Source organism: Pinus tabuliformis, chromosome 1_2 (genome assembly GCF_031772625.1).
Source record: "Pinus tabuliformis cultivar Carrire ecotype Pingquan chromosome 1_2, CPIR1, whole genome shotgun sequence".
Classification (NCBI taxonomy): domain Eukaryota; kingdom Viridiplantae; phylum Streptophyta; class Pinopsida; order Pinales; family Pinaceae; genus Pinus; species Pinus tabuliformis.
In genome coordinates, this window is record NC_142298.1 from 1,165,786,083 (window position 1) to 1,165,808,800 (window position 22,718).

General features: G+C 41.6%; 1 protein-coding gene across 2 annotated transcripts in view; it reads right to left on the minus strand.

Moving 5' to 3' along the window:
* Positions 1-22,718, minus strand: part of LOC149210365 (uncharacterized) — a 229,266-nt gene that overhangs the window by 79,849 nt on the left and 126,699 nt on the right. The window contains exons 6-8 of one of the 2 annotated variants that reach the window (XM_089396707.1): positions 2,826-2,904; positions 2,635-2,733; positions 2,433-2,539 (exon numbers count right to left, since the gene is read on the minus strand). In XM_089396707.1, coding sequence (XP_089252833.1) covers positions 2,433-2,539; positions 2,635-2,733; positions 2,826-2,904 — 285 coding nt within the window. The remainder of the gene's footprint in view (positions 1-2,432; positions 2,540-2,634; positions 2,734-2,825; positions 2,905-22,718) is intronic. The other variant, XM_089396708.1, reaches the window with a different exon arrangement.

Here is a 22,718-nt window from a genome sequence, read left to right on the forward strand (position 1 = left end):
AACAAGAAAAGTAAAAAGACTCCACAAATTGTTATCAAGTAATGAAGAATCACACTACACTACTTTGCCCTAGATTCTTCAACATTTTATTAACCTCCCTCTTGAGCTTGGGGACACCTGTACATTCTAAAGCCCATTATGGAAGAGCATGCCGCTATGAAGTGTCCACTTCGTTCCCTCATTTGTAAGCTCATTTACTCAATTGCACTAATGAATTGTTGTACTGGAAGGTGAGGAGATCATTGGATCTTATACAAGATTGCAAGTGGCTCTTCATCTTGGCGTTTGGTCTCCCTATATGGGATCCAAGCCCTTTACCAGGCCATGATGGTGCTTGTAGGCTAAGCATTTAGAGCCATGGGCCTCCTCCACAACAACGCATTGATTGCCATGCAATGGGATCCTTCAGCACCACATTTGACTTGCTCGTGGCCCACTCATGTAGAGATGATGATGCACTTGGACCACATTGCCCAGCCAGCCACATGCTTGTACCAGACACTTGGCATTTGATCCAGGGCCCAGAGGGGGTTTTGTCTCACCTAAGGAGACATGGGAGGGCTTGTATCATCATTCTAGCCCTGGGAAATTGCCCTGGGCCCACCACTACGACAAAGGGTTGAGATTAAATCTCCTTGGATGGTTGAGATCGTTCTAATTCATGACTATAGAAAATTTAAATTTTCCTAAGTCGTGGAATAATAAAAAAAGGTAACTCTGCGCCTTGGTCCCACTTGTGGGTCCCTCTGCCAAATTTAATGCACCTACTAAATTTAGGTGAACCCTTCCTCCTCTAACTCCATTTAACAAGATCATCTTTCTATCCTTCTATCTCTCTCTTGGCTGCACGTGTGAATGAGTTTTTGACCGAGTTTCTTGGACAAGTTTGACCAGCAAGATTGATCTCTGTTTGACCAAAGTTGACCAAGCTGTTTTGGACCAAGTTTCACCAAAATTGACCGAGCCATAGTTGATCACAGGAGGGCTGCACGTGCAAACTGTTGACCACGTGTTTGACCGCATACTGCAGGGCCAAAGTTTGACCGCAGCCCTGTTTGACCAGGCCAAGTTGACCAGTGTTGACTTTCTGAAGTATTGACCAGGTCTGACTGGTATTTTGGCTTGGATTATTGTCACAGATTTCTAGACAAATCGCTGATTTGTAACACTTGGTGACAAATAATTTCTCCTGCGAAAAGTTGTTGGGTTTTCTCCCAAGGTTGGGTTTCCCAAGGTAAAAAATATTGTCTCTACTGTGCATGGCTGTCTTTCTATGAATTTTACTGTTTCGGTTGCATTTACTGTTGTGACTTTCTGAAACATGATTATTCACTGATAGTAGTGGCATAAAATACTGGTTGGAAATCATTAGGAAGTAATTATCTGGGAGAAAATTGTATTCTAATGTACACCTTGTAGAAATTCAACAATGCAGAGGACCAGTTAACAATATTGACTCTTTGATGCTCATCTGATGTTTGATTTATCTTAGCTTCTTTTCACTGTCCATTCTGTTTTTGACTCTTGATACTAATCATGGAGATCCTTGACTCTTATCTAGTAATTTACTATTTCAGTATTTACTCAATGCTGTTTAGAATCTGAATCTATGTATTTTACCTTGTTATAAGTTAAAATTTGAAATTTTGATGCACACATATCACTGATTCAATGTGCAGTGTGATAATATCAAATGCAATGGTGATTGATGAATCATGTTTGTATTGTCACAAAATTGAATTTACAAATGATGAATTGTTATTGATGAACTCCAATTAGTCTCTAGACATAGCATTTATCATTTTATGTTTTCATATCTTTCAAATTTTTATTTTTTATAGGTTTAGTGATGGAGTTCCCTAATCATATATAATGCTGATTGATTAATCATATTTGTATCATTACAAATTTGAATTTACAATGATGAATTGTTATTGATCAACTCCAATTACTCTTTGGATGTAGAATTTATTATTTTAAGTTTTCATATCTTTCAAACTTTTATTTCTTATAATTTTAGGGACAGAGTACCCCATGCTAGGGACCCCAACATTGCATCCTCAAGTCTCAAAGACATGGTGGAACATTGGCTAAAGCTTATCTGCTTGTCAAAGATGCTAAATAGTTAGGAGGGACAGTATATTATGGTTTATTTACGTCCTAATAGTATCGAGGAAATGGATATGATTCACCTTTTATATACCCTTCCACCTTTATTTTCAGCTTTGTAAATACTTTTCTGTTAATATAAGATAAATATAAAGGCATGTAAATTTCAAAATAAGACTGCAGATTCAAGAAATTCCATATAAGATTGTGGGTTAAACAACAATAAAATACTAACAGCAATACAGTGAGAAGTCTAAGAAGTGTGGCTAGTCTTTTGCTTCCTCTAAACATTATTTGTACATGAAGGAGATCAAAATGCTTGCCTTTCGATTGCCACAGCAAACACTGAACCATCAGAAGAGACTGACAGGTCTGTAACAGCAGAAGAAGTGTGGTTGTCCAGTTTATCAGTGTAACTGCTCAGTCCAACCTTTAAGGTAAATCAAGTAAACTATTATCAGTAGGGGGGGGTTGGTCATTAAGAAGTGATATCAATAAGAGTGAATGAAATCAGACACGTAATACCATAACTTTCAAGCATATCTTGGGAAGTGTTAAACTGACCACTGCTCCAATTTCAAAAGTGTCCAAAAGTTGTCCAGTCATGAAGTTCCATAAACATACCTGAAGACAGGTTAAATTACAATTGATTCCCAAGATGTTGAACATCAACTACATGAAATTAATAAGTATTAAAACATCCACCTACAACTTACTGTCGCATCACCACCCCCTGAGACTAAAAGTTCTTTACAATCTGCTTGTCCACCCAAAAATGATATACAAGACACAAAGCTGCCATACAAATTCAACTACGCATTAGCTATGCAAATATTATATTGCTAAAAGATATTAATTAAAAGTTAATAGTGCATTAGTGGAAAATAAGCAGTTTGCTAAAAGCAAAAGCTAAAGAAAATAGAAGCAAAGGAAAGCTAGAATGTATATTTGTTTAGCAACCAAAAACAAATCAAAGCCATTGTAGAATCTGCTACGAGACATAAGTTATGAAATTACTGACATGTAATTGCAATGCTAGTTGTAGGGAAATGGTGCTTCAGGCTTGGTTCTGAGAGCTTTTCAACTCATACCATCAAAACTCTCTTTTCTACTGCTTCTTCTGAAGTGTGTCTGGGACTCTGAAGTTACAAATATCAAAAAAGATTTCGTTTCACTAATCCATCAGACAAGGCTGCCCATTGGCCCCTTATTTGTATGTTATTCCAGCTGATGCTCTAGCCTATCCTCTTGAATTTGCCTGTGCCCAAGGTCAAACTAGACGAATCCCTAGGAGTAAGCAGTTTCTTAAGTACATTTTGCCAATCTTATGATTCTGTTTGAGTGTTAAGAAGCAGTGAGATTCTATCCCACTAATCTCATTTCAAATGCATCCGAATATGGATATTGATCAGGGCCTTTCCCAGACTCATTTGCGGCAGATTTCAAAAAATTGTTACTTTTAGCAATTTCATTTTTTTTAAATATCCAGAGATCCAACGCCTACATGACAGAGATGACTACATATTATTGATCCTTGTAAAAAGATGAGTCCAATGAGACTGATTTCACTCGCATGTGATATGATCAATTTACTCGTTTTTTCACTTTTTGTTTTTTGGTAAAAGATAGATTAATGCTCCATTTAGCCATGATCAGTCTTTTCTGCTTTTTGCTTTTTGTTTTTTCAGAAAATGAATGTTTTCTGGACATGTCTATAATTATTGGTTTCCATGCATGGCCGGTACATGTGGATATCTTGATTCTGAACAAGCAGTGGAGATGTCACTTGAGATTCTAGTATTTGTATTCTGGAAGAACAAGAGGTCAATATCATCATTGCAAAGGTTATTTTCATATCAGTTCAAACAGAACAGCTGAGAGGGAGGTCTAGAGGCAATTTCGCTTCACAAAGTCATGTGTGTCAATCATTCTTCGTTGCAACCCTTATATCTTGGTTAGTAAATCAAAGGAACTTGGTCAAATCCTTTATCCATGGTCATGCAAGCTATTTTAAAACATTTTCAAAGGTATCATTTACCTTGCTTCTTCAACATGCTAAGATGATTAGGTTGACTTTCAAAGAGATTACAAGTGGCCTTCTCGAGCTTTTCTTTATCCAAGCTTTACTCCAAATGGCCGAAAATGTTGCCTAAGAAAAGGGTATTTGCTGTTGGTAAAAAGGGAAAAAGGAAAAGTTGTAGGGTCTAATTCAACCCCATTTGACCAAAGGCAAATTTTTTATTGATGTGTTGGGAGTCTATTTCCAATGAATTGTTTGCCGGAAGAGTCCCGTCACATTTTTTTATTTTCAGAAGAGTACAGCACACTGGTCAAGGAAATTCAAATCTGAAAAGAGGTAACTGTGATCACAGACCACTTCTCAGCAGAAAACCCTGCTACAGATGTTTGAGAAGGCTACAGTCACATGTTCTCTACACATGAATTGCCATATTTAATGATGGGCCAACCTGCTTTGGCATTTTTTTTGGATCCGACCTGTATATTAGCAGTAATGAGGAGCCGACCTTGGTCGATGGGTGCTAAAACTATTATTTATACACCCTCTGTAGAAATTTCTGTTTTCCCACCCCGGTTTTCAGTTTCTCCTTATTTCTCTCATGTAGTTAAATGCCCATTCGCATAACCATACATTTAACAGACTGAAAAAAATAAATATTGCTGAAAAACACAAATTCTGGAAATTTTTCAGAATGTTGGAAATTGCAGAATTAAAAATCAGCAATCAAAAACAGCCATTAAAACACATTAAAACACTGATATTTTTGGTCAACTTGACCCTGGAAAAACCCCCTACAACTCTTGGGGAAAACCAGTTTGAGAGCTCTTCTTTATTTCTGAAAATTGCCTTTTTACAGTGAGAATTATTCAGCAAAAAATCAGCAAGCAAATTTACAACTTATCTCCTTTCCCGTGCCTCACAGCAATCTGGAAATTACAGCAAACAGGACAACAATAAATGTTGTACGACCTCCGTTTTGTGTGCAGAAAAATCAGCAAACTGCTCCTCGATTTTTGTGCAAAAAATCTGCCTTTCACTATGTGTTGAATCAGCTGTACAAATCTGCTCAACTGCTGCCTTGGAATGTGTGCCAAGCTGTTGTCTCCTTCTCCTTCCTGCTCAGAAATCTCTCTTGCTCTCTTGCTCTCCTTCTCCCAATCTGCTCATGAAAGAATGAATGTCCTTTTCCTCCTTTTCCTCCTTTAATATAACTCCAAGTGACTTTTGGGTGATCCAAGTGACTTTTGGGTGATCTCTAAATCCAATGGCTGAAATAGATTTAGATCAATGGTTGAGATTAAATGCTCATTTAAATCTCACTTTCTATTTTTTAATTCACCCCACTTTAATAAAGACCCACTTAGTCATTTATTTCCAAAGTCACTTTTCCTTTCTAATTTTTCATTGACTTTATAAAAGTCACTTTAAAATTAGACTTAATAACTTTATCACTTAAAGTCACTTTTAAATTAGATTTAACTTTATAAAATTATAAAGTCACTTTAGGAGAAAAATTAAATTCTTTTGGACACTTTCCCCTAGGCCAAAGATCAAAGCCTAAGGGAACCACCTGTCCTCCGGTACCAAATTTCAACACTCCCTCTTACCGAGGAAGGTGTTCCTCACCACACCCATCTTGTCTCTGAAGTAGACATGCTTGCCCCGTGGTAAGGCTTTGGTAAGGATATCTGCAACCTGCTCATCAGTGGAAATATACTCAAGCTTCACAGCTCCCTTCGAACATAGTCTCTGATGAAATGATATCTGATCCCGATATGCTTTGACCTGTCATGAAATACTGGATTCTCCGTGAGTTTAATGCAACTTTGATTATCATAGTAAATCACTGAAGGTCTCAACGGCTGACCAAATAAGCCAAACAACATCTTGCGAAGCCAGATAGCCTCACAACTAGCTAGACTGGCTGCCATATACTTTGCTTCCGCTGAACTCAGTGCTACTGATTGCTGCTTCCGGCTGAACCATGACACTACTGCTGAACCCAACCCAAAACAACACCCTGAAGTGCTCTTCATATCAGAAGCACAACCTGCCCAATCGGAATCAGTGTATCCTGCCAATCTCACTCCATCTCCCTGCCTGTAGTCCAGACCATAATCCACTGTCCCCTGCAAGTACCGCAAAATGTGTTTTGCAGCCACCCAGTGAACCTTCCTAGGTTCACACATAAACTGACTCATCCTGTTGACTGCAAAACAGATATTTGGTCTAGTGTTGACCAAATACATCAAGGAACCAATCAGTTGCCTGTACAATGTGGGATCCACCAACTCGGAATCCGAAGCATGAAGCTTCTTCCAGTTGGTGATCATCGGTGTCGACATGGGTCTACAATCCTCCATGTGGAATCTGCTAAGGATGTCCACAATATACTTCCCCTGCCCCAGGAAGAAATGCCCCTCCTCCTGCCACACCTCCAAACCCAAAAAGTAATGCATCAAGCCGATGTCCTTCATCTCAAACTCCGCCGCAAGATCTCTCTTGCAGTGCTCTATGAGTCTCTCTGCACCTGTAATGATCAAGTCATCCACATACAGCACCAGAATGAGAGGCTCCTCACCAATCACAATAAAGTAAAGGTTCGGATCTGCCTCACTCTTTGTGAAACCCATCCCCTGCAAGTATGCATCTATCCTGGAGTACCAGGCTCTGGGAGCTTGCTTCAGGCCATAAAGGGCCTTCTTCAATCTGCACACATGGGACTCCTTCCCATGCACCTCAAAGCCCTGTGGCTGCTCAATGTACACCTCCTCCTGTATGAAGCCATTGAGAAATGCGGTCTTCACATCCATCTGGTGGATCTTCCAACCCATCTCTGCTGCTATCGATATAATGGAGCGGATCGAAGTATATCGAGCCACGAGAGCGAAGGTCTCCTCATAATCAACTCCCTCTACCTGGGAGAACCCTCTAGCCACAAACCTCGCTTTGAATTTCTCAATGCTGCCATCTGCAGCATGCTTTACCTTGTAAAGCCATCTGGAAGTAACCACGGATTTGCCCTCAGGCCTCGGCACCACCTCCCAAACATCATTCTTCATGATAGAAGAATACTCCTCCTGCATGGCCTCTCTCCAGACCTGCTGGCTAGCTGCCTCCTCATAGCTAGAAGGCTCAGAGTCAAGGATGCTGGTAACCATCGCCATATAGCTACAAAACCTCTCAGGTGGTCTACTCTCTCTGACCGACCTCTTCGGCTCAGCAACAGATGTGGCATCTCTCAAGGTGTCCTGAAGCCACTTGGGCTTCCTCTTCCCTGAGTATGCTTCTCCCATAGGAGAATGAAACTCCTCCTCATCACCATCAGTAGCCTGAACTCCTGACTGTCTGTCTGCTGTCCTCCTGCCTGCACCTGAACCTGTAGAAGCTGAGGTACCGTGTGAACTGTCCATCAGTGGACTCCCTAGTGAACTGCTCTGCATGTTGCCCGGAGCACCACCCCTCTGGCTTGATGAGCCACTGCTCACTGACGGACCTGACATCCTCATAGATGTACCTCCTGATCCTCCTGATCCCTGCCCACTGGATCCCTGCGACTGACTCAACTGCTGCTGAGGGTCTGGCTGATCCAGATACTCTAACTCCCGTGACCTCCTAAAGGCCCTGTCCTCCTCGAACTTCACATCCCGTCTGACAACAACTCTCCTCTGTGCAAGAATGTAAATCCGAAAGGCCTTTGAGGTCTCACTGTAGCCCACAAAGATACCCTTCTCTGCGGTGGGCTCTAGTTTGGTCCTCTTCTCCTTGGGTATATAGGAGTATGTAATGCATCCAAAGATATGAAGATGACCAATATCAGGCTTCTTCCCAGAGAAAGCCTCCTCCGGAGTCATGTGCCCCAAGGCACGATGCGGACTCCTGTTCTGCAAGTAAACAGCTGTGTTGCAGGCCTCTGCCCACAAGAACAATGGCAACCCCTGATCATGTATCATGGCTTTGGCAGCCTCTATGATGGATCTGTTCTTCCTCTCCGCAACCCGTTCTGCTGGGGGTTGTAAGGAACAGTGAACTCCCTCCTAATGCCTGCCTCCGCACAATAGTCAACAAACTCTCCAAGGGTGTACTCTCCTCCATTGTCCGACCTCAAGGACTTGATCTTTCGACCTGTTTGAGTCTCCACAAGAGCTCTGAACTCCTGAAACCGCTTGAAGACCTCACTCTTGGTCTTCAAAAAATAAATCCAGGTCCTCCTGGAGTGATCATCAATGAATAAAACATAGTACTCATATCCACTCAAGGAAACATGAGACATCCGACCGCTCACATCGGAATGAATCAAATCAAGTATCCCCGTCGCTCTGCTGTCACGCTGGGAAAAGGGGATTTGGCAAACTTGCCCATCGCACAACCTCTGCAAGTATCAAAGTGATCAGTACTGAAATCTGGCACACCTGTAGTGATCTCCCGCAATGTCCTCAAGGCTCCATGATACATATGTCCCATCTTGCGGTGCCAAATCTCACACAGCTCAGAACCGCTAGCTCTGCTGTCGGTACTACTGCTCAATGCCAAAAGGGGCTGAAATGCAAACTTGTACACCTTTGCATGGCGTACACCTATCACTCTAGCTGAATCAGCTGGAGTGCCCCCGGGATACATCAACACCTGTCCTCCCCTGAACAGTACCTCATATCCTCTATCCTCCAAAGCTGAGACGGATATGAGGTTCTTCCTCATCCCTGGCACATAAAGAACCTCTGACACCTTCAAGGGAGGTTTGGACTCCCTCTGAAATGTCACTGTCCCCACCCCGACTGCTCTAACAACTCTGTCATCACCGAGTACTACCTCAATACCAGTGCCACTCTCTGAAAGCTCTGAGAAGTACTCACGGACTCCTGTCATATGACGTGAAGCCCCACTGTCCACATACCAGATACCTGTAGATGCTCCGCTAATCGATGGAAAAGCATGTTCCCTCTGAACCTGTGTGGCAGGTGATCCTGTACTAGAGGACTCACACGTAGTGAACGCAAACTCTCGGTCAAAACGACCAGCAAAGTCCTCAATCTCTGCTGAAGCTGCCACGTCCTGGTTCTTCCCCTTCTTCTTCTTCTTCTCCGGACACACAACTGCGTAGTGTCCCATCTTTTGACAATTCCAACACTTCACCTTGGAATAGTCCTTCTGTGTGTTCCCCTGTTTACCTTTACCTTTGCCTTTGCCCCCACCACCGCTTGTGGAAGCCTGCTTCTTCCCTTTGCCTTTCTTGCCTCCTGCCACCAGTGCTACATCCTCATCCAGCTCAACTGGCTTGGCTGCCCCAAGCTGTCCTTTCCTGATCTCTGTCTGAATGCAATCATCCCAAAACCTCTCCCATGTGGGAAGGGTCTCACGTGCACAAACCCCATCAGCAAAGTTCAACCATGAACGGGGGAGGCCATTCACTGCAATACGCACCAACTCAGTGGATCGAATGGCCTCTCCAATTGCTGCCAACTCATCTCTCACATTGGTAATCTTTGTGAGATATCCAGCTGCACTATCATTCCCCATCTTAATGTTCTTCAGCTTCTCCTTCAGGACCATCTTCCGGTTCTCATTGGTACTCTGGTAGAGATTGGACAATGCTGTCCACATCTCATGGGCATTGCTCTTTCCTCTCACATGAGGAATGCAATGGTCTTTGATTCCATCTAGAATCAGCCTCTTACCCTTATTGTTCTTCTTTTTATACTCAGCCAACTGAGTAACATCAGTGGGCACAACAACAGGGTTCTGTGCGGTATGCACCATGATATCCCAGACTTCTGCCTCCTCAAAGATACTCTGCATTCTCTCCTTCCAAACGCTGTAATTTATATGCCCATCCAGCCTATCCTCCACCCTCAATCCCAATGACATCCTGCTGTCCTAAAACTGAAAAATAGCACTGTTGTAGTAAAGATAAAACTGCTGTTTATGAAAAAATCAGCTTGCTGGAATTTTCTGAGTGAAAAATCAGCAACTGTAATTTTTCCTTTTGCTGTCCCAAACTGCCCTTCAGCACTCAAGCTCTGATACCATGTAGAAATTTCTGTTTTCCCACCCCGGTTTTCAGTTTCTCCTTATTTCTCCCATGTAGTTAAATGCTCATTCCCATAACCATACATTTAACAGACTAAAAATAAATAAATATTGTTGAAAAACACAAATTCTGGAAATTTTTCAGAATGCTGGAAATTGCAGAATTAAAAATCAGCAATCAAAAACAGCCATTAAAACACTGATATTTTTGGTCAACTTGACCCTGGAAAAATCCCCTACAACTCTTGGGGAAAACCAGTTTGAGAGCTCTTCTTTATTTCTGAAAATTGTCTTTTTACAGTGAGAATTATTCAGCAAAAAATCAGCAAGCAAATTTACAACTTATCTCCTTTCCCGTGCCTCACAGCAATCTGGAAATTACAGCAAACAGGACAACAATAAATGCGGTACGACCTCCGTTTTGTGTGCAGAAAAATCAGCAAACTGCTCCTCGATTTTTGTGCAAAAAATCTGCCTTTCACTATGTGCTGAATCAGCTGTACAAATCTGCTCAACTGTTGCCTTGGAATGTGTGCCAAGCTGCTGTCTCCTTCTCCTTCCTGCTCAGAAATCTCTCTTGCTCTCTTGCTCTCCTTCTCCCAATCTGCTCATGAAAGAATGAATGACCTTTTCCTCCTTTTCCTCCTTTAATATAACTCCAAGTGACTTTTGAGTGATCCAAGTGACTTTTGGGTGATCTCTAAATCCAATGGCTGAAATAGATTTAGATCAATGGTTGAGATTAAATGCTCATTTAAATCTCACTTTCTATTTTTTAATTCACCCCACTTTAATAAAGACCCACTTAGTCATTTATTTCCAAAGTCACTTTTCCTTTCTAATTTTTCATTGACTTTATAAAAGTCACTTTAAAATTAGACTTAATAACTTTATCACTTAAAGTCACTTTTAAATTAGATTTAACTTTATAAAATTATAAAGTCACTTTAGGAGAAAAATTAAATTCTTTTGGACACTTTTCCCTAGGCCAAAGATCAAAGCCTAAGGGAACCACCTGTCCTCCGGTACCAAATTTCAACACCCTCTTAGTGTGCCTTTAGAGGGTGCAAGGCTAAAGGTCTGAATATGCTGTTAAGGGTCTTTGTGTTCGTGTAATTCACTCTTCACAACAGGTCTATTAAATTTCTTGTTATACAGAATTATGTGAGTCTGCCATAGGGAACATTAATGAAATTGCTGCTCAGGGTCAGCAATGGTATATTCATTGCTAGCTGAGTTATCTGCAGGTAAATAAAGAGGTATTAGTCTCCAATACTGGCACACATTCATGCATCAGACTATTCACCTGTGTTGGAACTTGGGTCGATGCAGGAAAAGTTTCCAAAAAGTATTAATGATAACTGCATAATCTAGTTGTGCTCAATGCATCCAGCGCAATCTAGTTGTCCGGCCTACATTAGCGCTGACTCCTTGCCGTAGAAATCTCTCTTGTTGTTTTCTGTCACACTTGACATGGGACCAACAAGAAGATCGAAGGAAGGAATGGGAAAAGGTGAAAGCAGCAAGAGGAATAGGAAAGTGGGCTTGGTTGAAGAATGGGAAAGCCCAAATCGGCAAACGCTTAACGAATCACAAATAGGGATTCAGGGCCCCCCGGGAATATCTAAGCATGGTAAGTTGGAACTGTAGAGGTTTCCCATGGAGAGGACCGGGTTTGGGGCCCATAGCAGAAGGGAAAGACATCATTATCCTTTTAGAAACCCATGATCATGAGGGCTGCAAGGTTCCAAAATATGAAGGTTTCAATAAAGTCTCAGTATGGAATGAAGGAACTGGAACTCGTAAAGGGCACAGAGGGATCACAATTCTAATAAGAGAATCGTGGGGCAGAATAGTGAAAGTGGAAAAAGAAGATCCAAATAAGCAATATATATGGTTGAGTATAACTAACAACAAAGTATCATTCAGGCTTGCTGCATGTTACTTTGCCCCAAAAAATTCAAAGTTTTACAAGAAGACAAATTTAGATAACGAAGACCCTTTTGGTGCTTTGAAAAGAGATATCTCTACCTTCAGGATGTTAGGAGATATAGTGTTAATTGGGGACTTTGATACTAGGACAGCGATCAACCAGTCTATTCAATTGGGAAGTGCTGAGAGTACAGACAACAACCTTCTTTGGTTAGAGGAGATTGAGGATCACATGGGGACAAGGAACTCTCAAGATGGGAATGGGAGTGTATCCCACTTTGGCATCAGTTTGTTAGGCTTGTGTAGCCTCTATGACACGGTTATTTGCAATGGCATGAAAGCTTGGCCAAGATCCGGTGGCATCACATGTAAAACTTACAATGGTCAAAGCGTGGTGGATTATGTAAAACTTACAACGGTCAAAGCATGGCCCAGAGCTTGATTTGCAATTTGTCAGATTTCAGGATTGGGGCTTGTTCCATTGACATGAATTCAGACCACTCGCCTCTCTTTATGAAGTTGGGCATCAACACAAGCAAGCTACAATAAGTGTAGACCCATCAGTCTCAAAAAGAAGCACATGCAAGTGGAAGAATCCTCATGAACCAGGAAAATCAAGAGCTCTTTGTTGCGACTCTAGAACAACACTTTCAGGGGACAAAAAACAACACTGATGTCAAAGAAGATAGCATGGGAGCAGAGTGCTTTGGCAGCAATATGTTGATCCCTCTAATCCACAAAGCCTTAGAGGGGTGCAAAAGATCTCGGCCTAAGAAGAAGGGCTCAAACACTTTTCCAACTAATCCTTGATATGATGAAGAATGCAAGGCAGCTAAAAGGTCGATTAAGGAGACAAATAGTGAAACCCTAAATAAGTATAAAAATCTGATTAAAACAAAAAAACAAAGCTACGTGGCTGCGAGAAGGAAGGAATTAATTACTTTGGGAAAGTACAACCCCAAAGGCTTTTGGCAGGGGCTACAACAAAAGACAAAGAAAACAGACAATAATATATCATTTGCGCAGTGGTTAGATTATGTAAAGCTCCTTTATGAGAGAGATCAAGAGAAAAGTAATCCCCCCATAATCAACTCTACTACCGAGTTATTCTAAGAGGAGGACGTCAAGCGAGGTATAAAAAATTTAGGGTTTCACTATTTGTCTCCTTAATCGACCTTTTAGCTGCCTTGCATTCTTCATCATATCAACTATTCAAAAATCATGAGAAATTAGTCAGTTACGACTACCTCTCATGGAAATGGTCATACGTTTGAATGACTTACTTAACGCAGTTGAATCCCAAAAATGATATCTAATATAAAAAATTTACCAAGTGGTAAGGCCTATGTTGCACGAAACTTCTAGGAACCCGACTTTCGGGACGTACCTATACCCGAAACTCTAATACTCGGCCGAAACTCAACTGAAACTTGACCATCATGTAATCATCTATGAGAGTTAATATAGACTTGGTTTTCCTTCTAAATTGTCATATATGGGTCTTATTCCCTTTTCTCTTGCAAGATAATGTGTTATTCACTTATTTATAAATTTATTTATATATATATAAACATATATGACATTTTGAACAACGTTTCGGTCAATGTTTCCATTTTTGGGAGGTGACGTTTCTAAACGTACCCGTTTCGGAAACTCCGAAATGTTTTGGCGCTTTGTGCAACCTAGAGTAAGGCTCAAGACATTGATGATTTGCAGGCAGAATTTTTAAAGTGGGGTGTAGAGATCTTGGCTCCAATCGTTAAAAGGATATTCAATAGGGTTACGCAAGGCAATTTTCTAGTGGAATGGACTACGAGCGTGGTTATCCCTCTTTACAAAAGTGAGAGACATCAATAATCCTGCTAATTACCACACTATTATGTTGATTTGTGGTAGCATCGGATGTGCTCTAGCCATGAAAATTGGTGGAGAGGCTAAAGCACATGAGGTCTCCAAGACCCAGAAATGGTTTGGGGCAATGTGGAAAAAGTCTGCAAAAAATTGGGATTAAATCCTAAAATTGCGATTTTTTCAACAAAAACGATTTAATCCTCCGATTTTTTGCAGACTTTTTCAAAAATGAAAAAATCGTGATTTATTCGTTATATCCTTGATTTTATCGGGTGTCGACCGAAAAAGTCGACCATCTCTGCTGAATGTGGGATATGATAGTGGTGTTTAAGGGCTATCATATAGTGATTTGATAAGCAAAATTACTATGAGTTGCCACCGCTATTAGAGCTGTTATACAATGAATTTGACGAGGCAAATTTGTTGTGAGGAGGCTGAACAATAAGGGTTTTGGACAACTAGTATTCAGTGTCTTGGAAGGGCCAAACCATTGTGAGTTGATGATATACTTTGATGCTGATTGTACAGTGATTTGGTGGTCAAATCCACTTGAGAAGTAGATTTGGTTAGGGCTGAGTATATTGTGTATTTTGGAGCAGCAAATACTCAGTGAGCAATTGATGGCAAATAAGGCAAAGGACCTGCCAGGTGTCAAGGACAAAAAATGCAGAAAGGGTTGATCTAGATGGGCTACTTCAACAAGTAAGCTATATGTTTGTTCTTGTCTATTTCTCATTGGTTAGATTGCAGATCTGATGTTGTAGACTACAAGCCCTAATGGACTGTGGATACTCTAGATGTTAAAAATAAATAAAAAAAAATGAATATTTTTGTGTTTTTTTAATTTTGCCGACTTTTTCAAAAAACTCTCGACTTTAACGAGTTTTTCAACTTTCGGACCCTTGCCAGTTTAATCCTGACTTCGACCTTTTCCACAGGGGAAATTCCACCCGATTAGAGAAATATTAAAACAGTTAATATTTTTAATGGGGTTCCTAAGTCTAAACTTAGGAAAATCAAAATATTAATGGGTATTAATATAAAACTGGGAGAGAATGTTCTAAATGACATGAATCAAGCCAAATCTAATCTTAGCCATTGATTAGAGACTTAAACTCGGTCGTTGAAGACTCAACAGGAAAAGTATAAGAGGAGGCTTGCGGGTCAGTTGGAGATACACCAAGATTGATCAATCAATTCGATTTTCTAGAGCGGGGTTTGCTGAGAGAATTCAAACAAGTGATCTGAGTTGCAACAAGGGGAAGTGAGTACATAGCAGAGAGGCAGAGATAGTGTCAGAGGGCTAGCGCAATGATTGAGGAGGCTATGCAGAGCCAGCAGGAGCCACGCAGAGGGCCAGAGAGACTGCGCAGAGGGTAGCAGGGCTTGCGTGGGTGACGCAGAGGGCCAGAGAGCTGATGCAGAGGGCCAGAGCGCTGATGCAGAGGGCCAAAGAGCTGGCACAGAGAGGCAGAGGGCTGACGCAGGGGATTCCAGAGCTACGCAAAGGCTAGCAAGGTTGGTGCAGAGCCATGGAGAAGCACCAGAGGGATTTTCGTGGGGCGGATTTGCTGAATATCTGCTTCCGAAGAGAGGTATTACTGCCAGATAGAAATCTCTATTGGGTGAACCAGTTTGGCACCCTAGTTGTACTCAAGAAAGCTACTTAATAATAAAACCCTCAGAACTGTTGCACCAGTTTTCCCAAGTTGGGTTTTTCCAGGGACGATTGTCCAAAAATAACGGTGTCCCTTGTGTGTTTGTCTATTATTTCAGTTGATGATCTATATATGAGTTGAGACTGCATTTGTGTTTATTTTCAGTATTTATATGGTTAAATAACTTGTTAAGGAATAAACAAGTAGGTGAAATAAACCAGATAATGCAGTAGGAATTTCTGATGTGTTAGATTCAGAAATTTCAACATGGTATCAGAGGATTGCAGATCACAGGAGAACTGAAGGCACCAGCTTAATCAGAGGCATTTGCAGTAGTAGCAGTTGTCTCAAGAGACAAAGCTGCTCCTAAGCAGAAAGCAATAGAGAAGGAGTGACGCAGAGGGCCTGCGTCATCATTTCGAGCCAGAAAGAGGGCTAGCGCAGAGGTAGAGAGAGGCAGAAGAGGCTCACGAAGAGCCACGTCATCCTACTCATCCAGGTAGGCTTGACGCAGTTGGTCAGAGGAGCGATTCAGTCTTGCCGAGATTGCGCAGAGCTAAGAGGCTCAGTGTCTTCAGCTGTTGGGGCCTAGGAAGTTGTGGACAAATTGTTGATTGGGAAGCTGGTGGGGTGTTGTTGCTATCGAAGCAGAATAGTACCAAACAGGACAGAACCAAGGTCGAGGGAGTCGCTGCCTTGAGGGATTTCTAGCAAAGAAATCCAGATCCGAGTTGCAGTTGCAAAGAGGATCAGAGAGGAGCGGATTCAAATTTGGTGGGAATATTTCCAGCAGGGAAATCGAGACTCAGAGGGAGTCTAGGAGAGAATTTCCAAGCGGGAAGTCGAGACTCAGAGGGAGTCCAGTAGAAGAGCGGAGATGGCAATGAACAGACTAAGGGATCAGGACAGGTTGGACGAGGCCTCCAACTTTGTTATCTGGAAGGTCAGGATCTGTCTATTCTAGATAGACATCACATCAAGGGCTTCGCCTTGTGAACCGTGGCTATCACAGTCCTGAGTCAACCCAACTGATAATGAAAGGTATGAGGATGCAATGGCAAAGGAAAAGTGCATAATCCTTGATGGGATCAAGGATCATGTAGTACCACATATTGTCGAGAAGTTGAAGAACACGGCAAAGGAGTTGTGGGATACCTTGATGACATTGTATCAGGGCACCTCCGTGCAGAGTAAGATGTTGTTGGAGAATCAGCTGCGGTCGTATCCAATGCAGAAGGGGGAGTAGATATATTTATACCTCAGCAGGTTGCAAGAGATTTGGGACCAACTTACTCCCATAGGGGCCACATCAGATCAGAAGTTCATGGTGAGGACCGCCCTGAATGCAGTCTCCAAGGATTTGGAGACATTTGTCCAAAGCATTTTGCGCAGACCTGATCTTCCAGGATGGGAAGAGATGTGGGCAGCTCTTTTCCAAGAAGAGATCAGAGAGTTGACCAAGGTGGGAAGTAACAGCAAAGGAGGTCGAATCAAGAAAGAAGAGGAAGAGGATATGACTCTGGCATCTGCGGGGCAACAGGGGAAGTGGAAGAAGTACATCTCCAAGATGAAGTGCTTCCATTGTGGGGAGTTGGGTCATTGTGAAACCCAGTGTCCTAGGAAGAAGAATAAGGGAGAGGCTTCTGACTCCAATGCAGCTCCGACTAAGGCAAAGAAAGAACTCGAGACGAATGACAACTGTGCCATGAGTGCTCAAGCACCTCTAGAAAAGAGGTGGGGTGACATTGAGCTGTAGTCAGGGGGACTACAGAAGATGAGGGCAGGATACTTGAGGCACCCAAACTCTTGGATCATATCCGGCTACAGGAGCCCCAAGTGACAGTAACAGGATGATGGATGTCGGTAGAAGCAAGATGTGGATGGAGCAACAAGGCAGTGCTAGAGTGCAGAGGTCTGTAGCAACACAGTAGGGGTTGCAGCAATGCGAGAGGCACAAAGGTGGTTGCAGCAGTGCAGAGAGGCACAGAGGTGGTTGCAGCAATGCAAGAGGCACAGAGGTGTTGCAGCAGCGCAGAGGCAGCAGAGGGAGCACAGGGTAGCAACAGAGGTAGCTTCAGCATCAGGGGGCTTCTAGACTAACAACAATTTCAGGAGTTAGGTAGATCAGTTACTTACTTATCGGTAACTGAGTTGCAGTGCAGCAGTTAGCAGTTGTAGTGCTATGGGCAGCACAATGCATCATGTTGAGAGAGAGGTGCAGTGCAGATGCAGTGTTGGGAGGAATGACCAGCAGCAGCACCGATGCAGAGGGAGCTGCAGTGTAGATGTAGCAGTGGCAGTGTCAGAGCCATGGGTGCTGTATAGGAAGTAGCAGTGCAGTGGATGTTGGGCAGTAGGCCAAGTATCAGCACAAGTATTGATGCGGAAGGATCAGTGTGATGTTTAGTGGTGGAGCATTACTAGAGCACATTCCTCGCTAAGAGGGAGTGTTGATTTGTGGTAGCATCGGATGTGCTCTAGCCATGAAAATTGGTGGAGAGGCTAAAGCACATGAGATCTCCAAGACCCAGAAATGGTTTGGGGAAATTCCACCCGGTTAGAGAGATATTAAAATAATTAATATTTTTAATGGGGTTCCTAAGTCTAAACTTAGGAAAATTAAAATATTAATGGGTATTAATATAAAACTGGGTGAGAATGTTCTAAATGACATGGATCAAGCCAAATTTAATCTTAGCCATTGATTAGAGACTTAATCTCGGTCGTTGAAGACTCAACAGGAAAAGTATAAGAGGAGGCTTGAGGGTCAGTTGGAGATACACCAAGATTGATCAGTCAGTTCGATTTTCTAGAGCGGGTTTGCTGAGAAAATTCGAACAAGTGATCTGAGTTGCAGTGAGGGGCAGTGAGTACATAGCAGAGAGGCAGAGATAGTGTCGGAGGGCCAACGCAGTGATTGAGGAGGCTACACAGAGCTAGCAGGAGCCACGCAAAGGGCCAGAGAGACTACGTAGAGGCTAGCAGGGCCTGCGTGGGTGACGCAGAGGCCCAAAGAGCTGACGCAGAGAGGCAGAGGGTTGACGCAAGGGGTTCCAGAGCTACGCAGAGGCTAGCAGTGCTGGCACAGAGCCTTGGAGAAGCGCTAGAGGGATTTTCGTGGGGCAGACTTGCTAAATATCTACTTCCGAAGAGAGATATTACTACTAGATAGAAATTTTTGTTGGATGAACCAGTTTGGCACCCTAGTTGTACTCAAGAAAGTTGCTTAATAATAAAACCCTCAAAACTGCTGCACTGGTTTTCCCAAGTTGGGTTTTTCCGGGGATGATTGTCCAAAAATAATGTGTCCCTTGTATGTTTGTCTGTTATTTCAGTTGATGATCTGTATATGAGTTGAGACTGCATTTGTATTTATTTTCAATATTTATATGGTTAAATAACTTGTTAAAGAATAAACAAGTACGTGAAATAGACCAGATAATGCAATAGGAATTTCTGATGTGTTAGATTCAGAAATTTCAACATATTTTGGTCAACCCTCTTCTTGGAAAATTGTTTAGGAGCATGTTGGAGCGCAGAATCAACAACTGGGCAGGAAAAAAAAGGGTAAAAGAGCTAAAGGGCAAGTTGGTTTTAGGCCAAGGCACTCTACCATTGATCATTGCATCACTCTTAGGCACTTCATCGAAAATATTTGGGACGTCCAGAGCGAGGAGGCCTTTTGTTGCTTCGTTGACTTCAAAAAAGCTTTTGACACTGTCCCTAGAGATAAGCTCTGGAGAAGAATGGAAGAGCTCAGAATTCCAAGGGAGTATAGAGCAGCGGTGCATAAACTTTACGAGAAAGTTAGTGCAAAAATCAAAACTAAGGAAGGCTTCTCTGAATGCTTTGGTAGTGACATAGGGGTTAAGCAGGGGTGCCCTCTTTCCCCCACGATTTTCGGTTTATATATTGATAAGCTGGAAGAATGGGTGAACAAAGATAGTGGAGAGGGTGTTCAATTAGCAGGATATGTGGTGAAGTTGCTTTTGTATGTAGACGATCTTATTCTAATTGCAAAATCTGCTCATGGTTTGAGAGAGCATTTGAAGGCATTAGAGCTCTTCTGTCAAGAGGTGGGGATGCAAGTAAACACTAGAAAAACTAAAGTCATGATCTTCTCTTTGAAGCGAAGAAAACAAGAAGTTAGCTTTATTTTTGAGGGAAAAGCCTTGGAGTTAGTGGAAGAGTACAAGTACCTAGGAATTGTTTTCACAACAGGCTCAATTGGGAGACATGCAGAACTGAAAGGATTCAAGGGGGATGGAGAGCTTCCTACCTTCTTCAGAATAGATGCAGGAAAGCAGAATTATGGGACTAGAAAACCAAGAAAACTCTTTTTGGATTGTTGGTTACCCCGGTTGTCCTCTATGGGTGTGAAGTTTAGGGGAGAAGCATGTCAGACAACAAAAGGAGACATGTAGAAATAATTCAAAAACACTTAATCACTAGCAATCTTAAAGTCAAATCAACTGTCCCATATGAGATCTTGCTAGCAGAGGTCAGTTTGTTTCCTATGGAAGCTTTAGCAATCATTCGTTTGTTAACATATTTAAAAAAGGTAGATGGCATGGTTGAGCACAGGTGGCCCAAGTTGATTGTGGTAGAAGAGTTAAAACGTAGGAGGAAAACTTGGTGGAAGTAGAATGACAAGTGGACGGGAAAATGGGGAATCAATTAGTGAGATTTTCCTAATTCTAAAGTGGAAATCAAAAAGTGGGTACTTGAAAAATTCAGGACTACCACCTGGGAAAAACAAGTTGGCCGTAAAAAAATGATATATGTCAATAATTTCAACCCTACATGGTCACATAATGAAAAGACCTATTTGAGTGCCACAATCAAGGGAAAGGCTAAGATTTTAATAGCACAGCTAAGGATCGGATCCCATCATCCTAAATGCAAAACAGGTAGATGGGTAGTTTCCAAGGACGAGTGGGAAGAAAGGACTTGTGTCTTCTATGAGGAGGGAGCGGTTGAAACCGAATAGCACTTCATCATGGAGTGTCCTGCCTATAAGGACATTCGCAGTCAGTTTGAAGTGACTTGAAAGAGGACAGTCTATGTGAGCCATTTATGTTAGGAAAGCTTCACAAAACGGAAAACATTTTGATTATGATCCACGCCAAGAGGGTTGTTATGGAGAGAAACTTGATTGTATGATGTTTTTTTGATTGGATATCTGGGTCGCTTAGACCGTTTTGGTCTCACGGACATCATTAAAAATCCTTCAATTCAATCAATGAGATTACCTTCTCTCAAGTGTGTTCATTTTGTGTCTTTTCCCTTAGCCTAATCTTCTTTTTATAAATTTGAGTTATTCACTAAAATCCACAACCCTAATCTCCAAAGTGATTGACGGTTGAGATTACATCTTAACTTCACTTGAGATAAATGGTTGAAATTTATCTAATTCACTAATGCAAATAACATTTGCATCTCATTAGCCCCAAGGGATAGCTCAATTGGTCGAGTTCCCATTGCTAAGTACCTTGCCAATTGGGAGGTCACGGGGTCAAATCTCCTTAACACCCTTGGGGTTAGGCCTGACCAGATAAGTCGGCGGGTAGATCCCTTTGGGTGGATTTGCCCGAATTATTACCCATGGATGTAGCAGCCACTTAGTGACCGTGAACCACAGTTGAAAAAAAAAAACATTTGCATCTCATTAGATTAATCACTTTTTCTTATAAAAAGAAATCACGTTAATAATTAGAGTAATTCCTAAGGTTAAAGGACTTTTAGATGACTTCTGCACATCTAGACACTTGAACCAGCAACTGTATGCAAATTTGAGGACAAGGCTATATGTGAATAAGATGGCAAAGAGCCAAGACTACTACATCAAATACTTCACTCGAGTGCTCACCATCCTTTCTGAGAACAATCCCATCACCAACACTTGAAGAGAAATCCACTAGTAATGCTCTCTTAGAAATAAACTACAAACAAAAAACAAGTGTTGAAGCAAGCGACTAGGACACTAAAACGCAAAGAAATGCAGGCAACTAAAATGCAAAGAAATGCAGGCGTCGAAAACGCAGAGAAATACAAGTCGAACATTTCATTAGGGGGAGCATGGTTAGATGTACATTTCAACAAGCTAAGTGTTTCAACAAGTCGACGAGATTGAAAAGGCATGGGCAAGTTTGCCACTTGGCAGGGGTGGCAGGAGGAATGTTTTGGATGGCAGGGAAAGATTTTGAGGACTGTGACAATGACAGATTGATGAGCAAAGGCACTTCAACTTGGAACCTGTAGACATGTGTCTCTAATACCATGTCAGGCCAAGGAATCACATATTTGGACTACCAATCTAAGTATTATTAATTTGAACCTAATATCTATACATCAAAGTGGTGACCTTTGGGATTCCAATTCCATGGTCTGTTCAAATCAACGTTGCACGAAGCAGGGATGAAATGGGGACGGTTTTTGGAAGCGGCGACGTGGAAGTGTAATTTCCCAAAAATCTAGGAAGCGTCTACTATATATATATATATATATATATATATATATATATATATATATAGATATTATTTTTTGCATTTATATTATAAAAAACATCCAAAATACCAAATTAGTTGTAAAAGACATGAAAACATGCATATTTTTACATAAATCAAGATAGATATGGCATCCATTGTACATCAATGATTAATTATTCCAGCATCAACCATCTAGAATCTAGATTCCTCTTCTCTTGTCTAGCCTTTGCCTCTACTTCAATTCTATAGGGATATTAGTCAACATTGCCTAATTTTGATCAAACAACTTAATCCAAGCCTTATAATATGGTAGAGAAAGCTTAACATGCCTGATCAATGATTTTGACTTGAGTGAAGGGTACATAATTGCTAAGGCCATGACAAAGGAGTTCAACAATCAATAACACCAACACTGGGGTACATATAGGGCTTGGTGCTCTTGATTAAATGTCAATCACATGCCCTCATATATGATATAATCCAATGAAACGCCACAATCCCATTGATCCTGAAAACTGTTAAGTCTGCTGAATTTTGAATGGGATATGAGATTATATTTTCTCCATATGAAGCCTGATGAGGTTGGAACCACTCTCAAACATCTTGAGTCATTTCATGGTAATGTTAAAAATT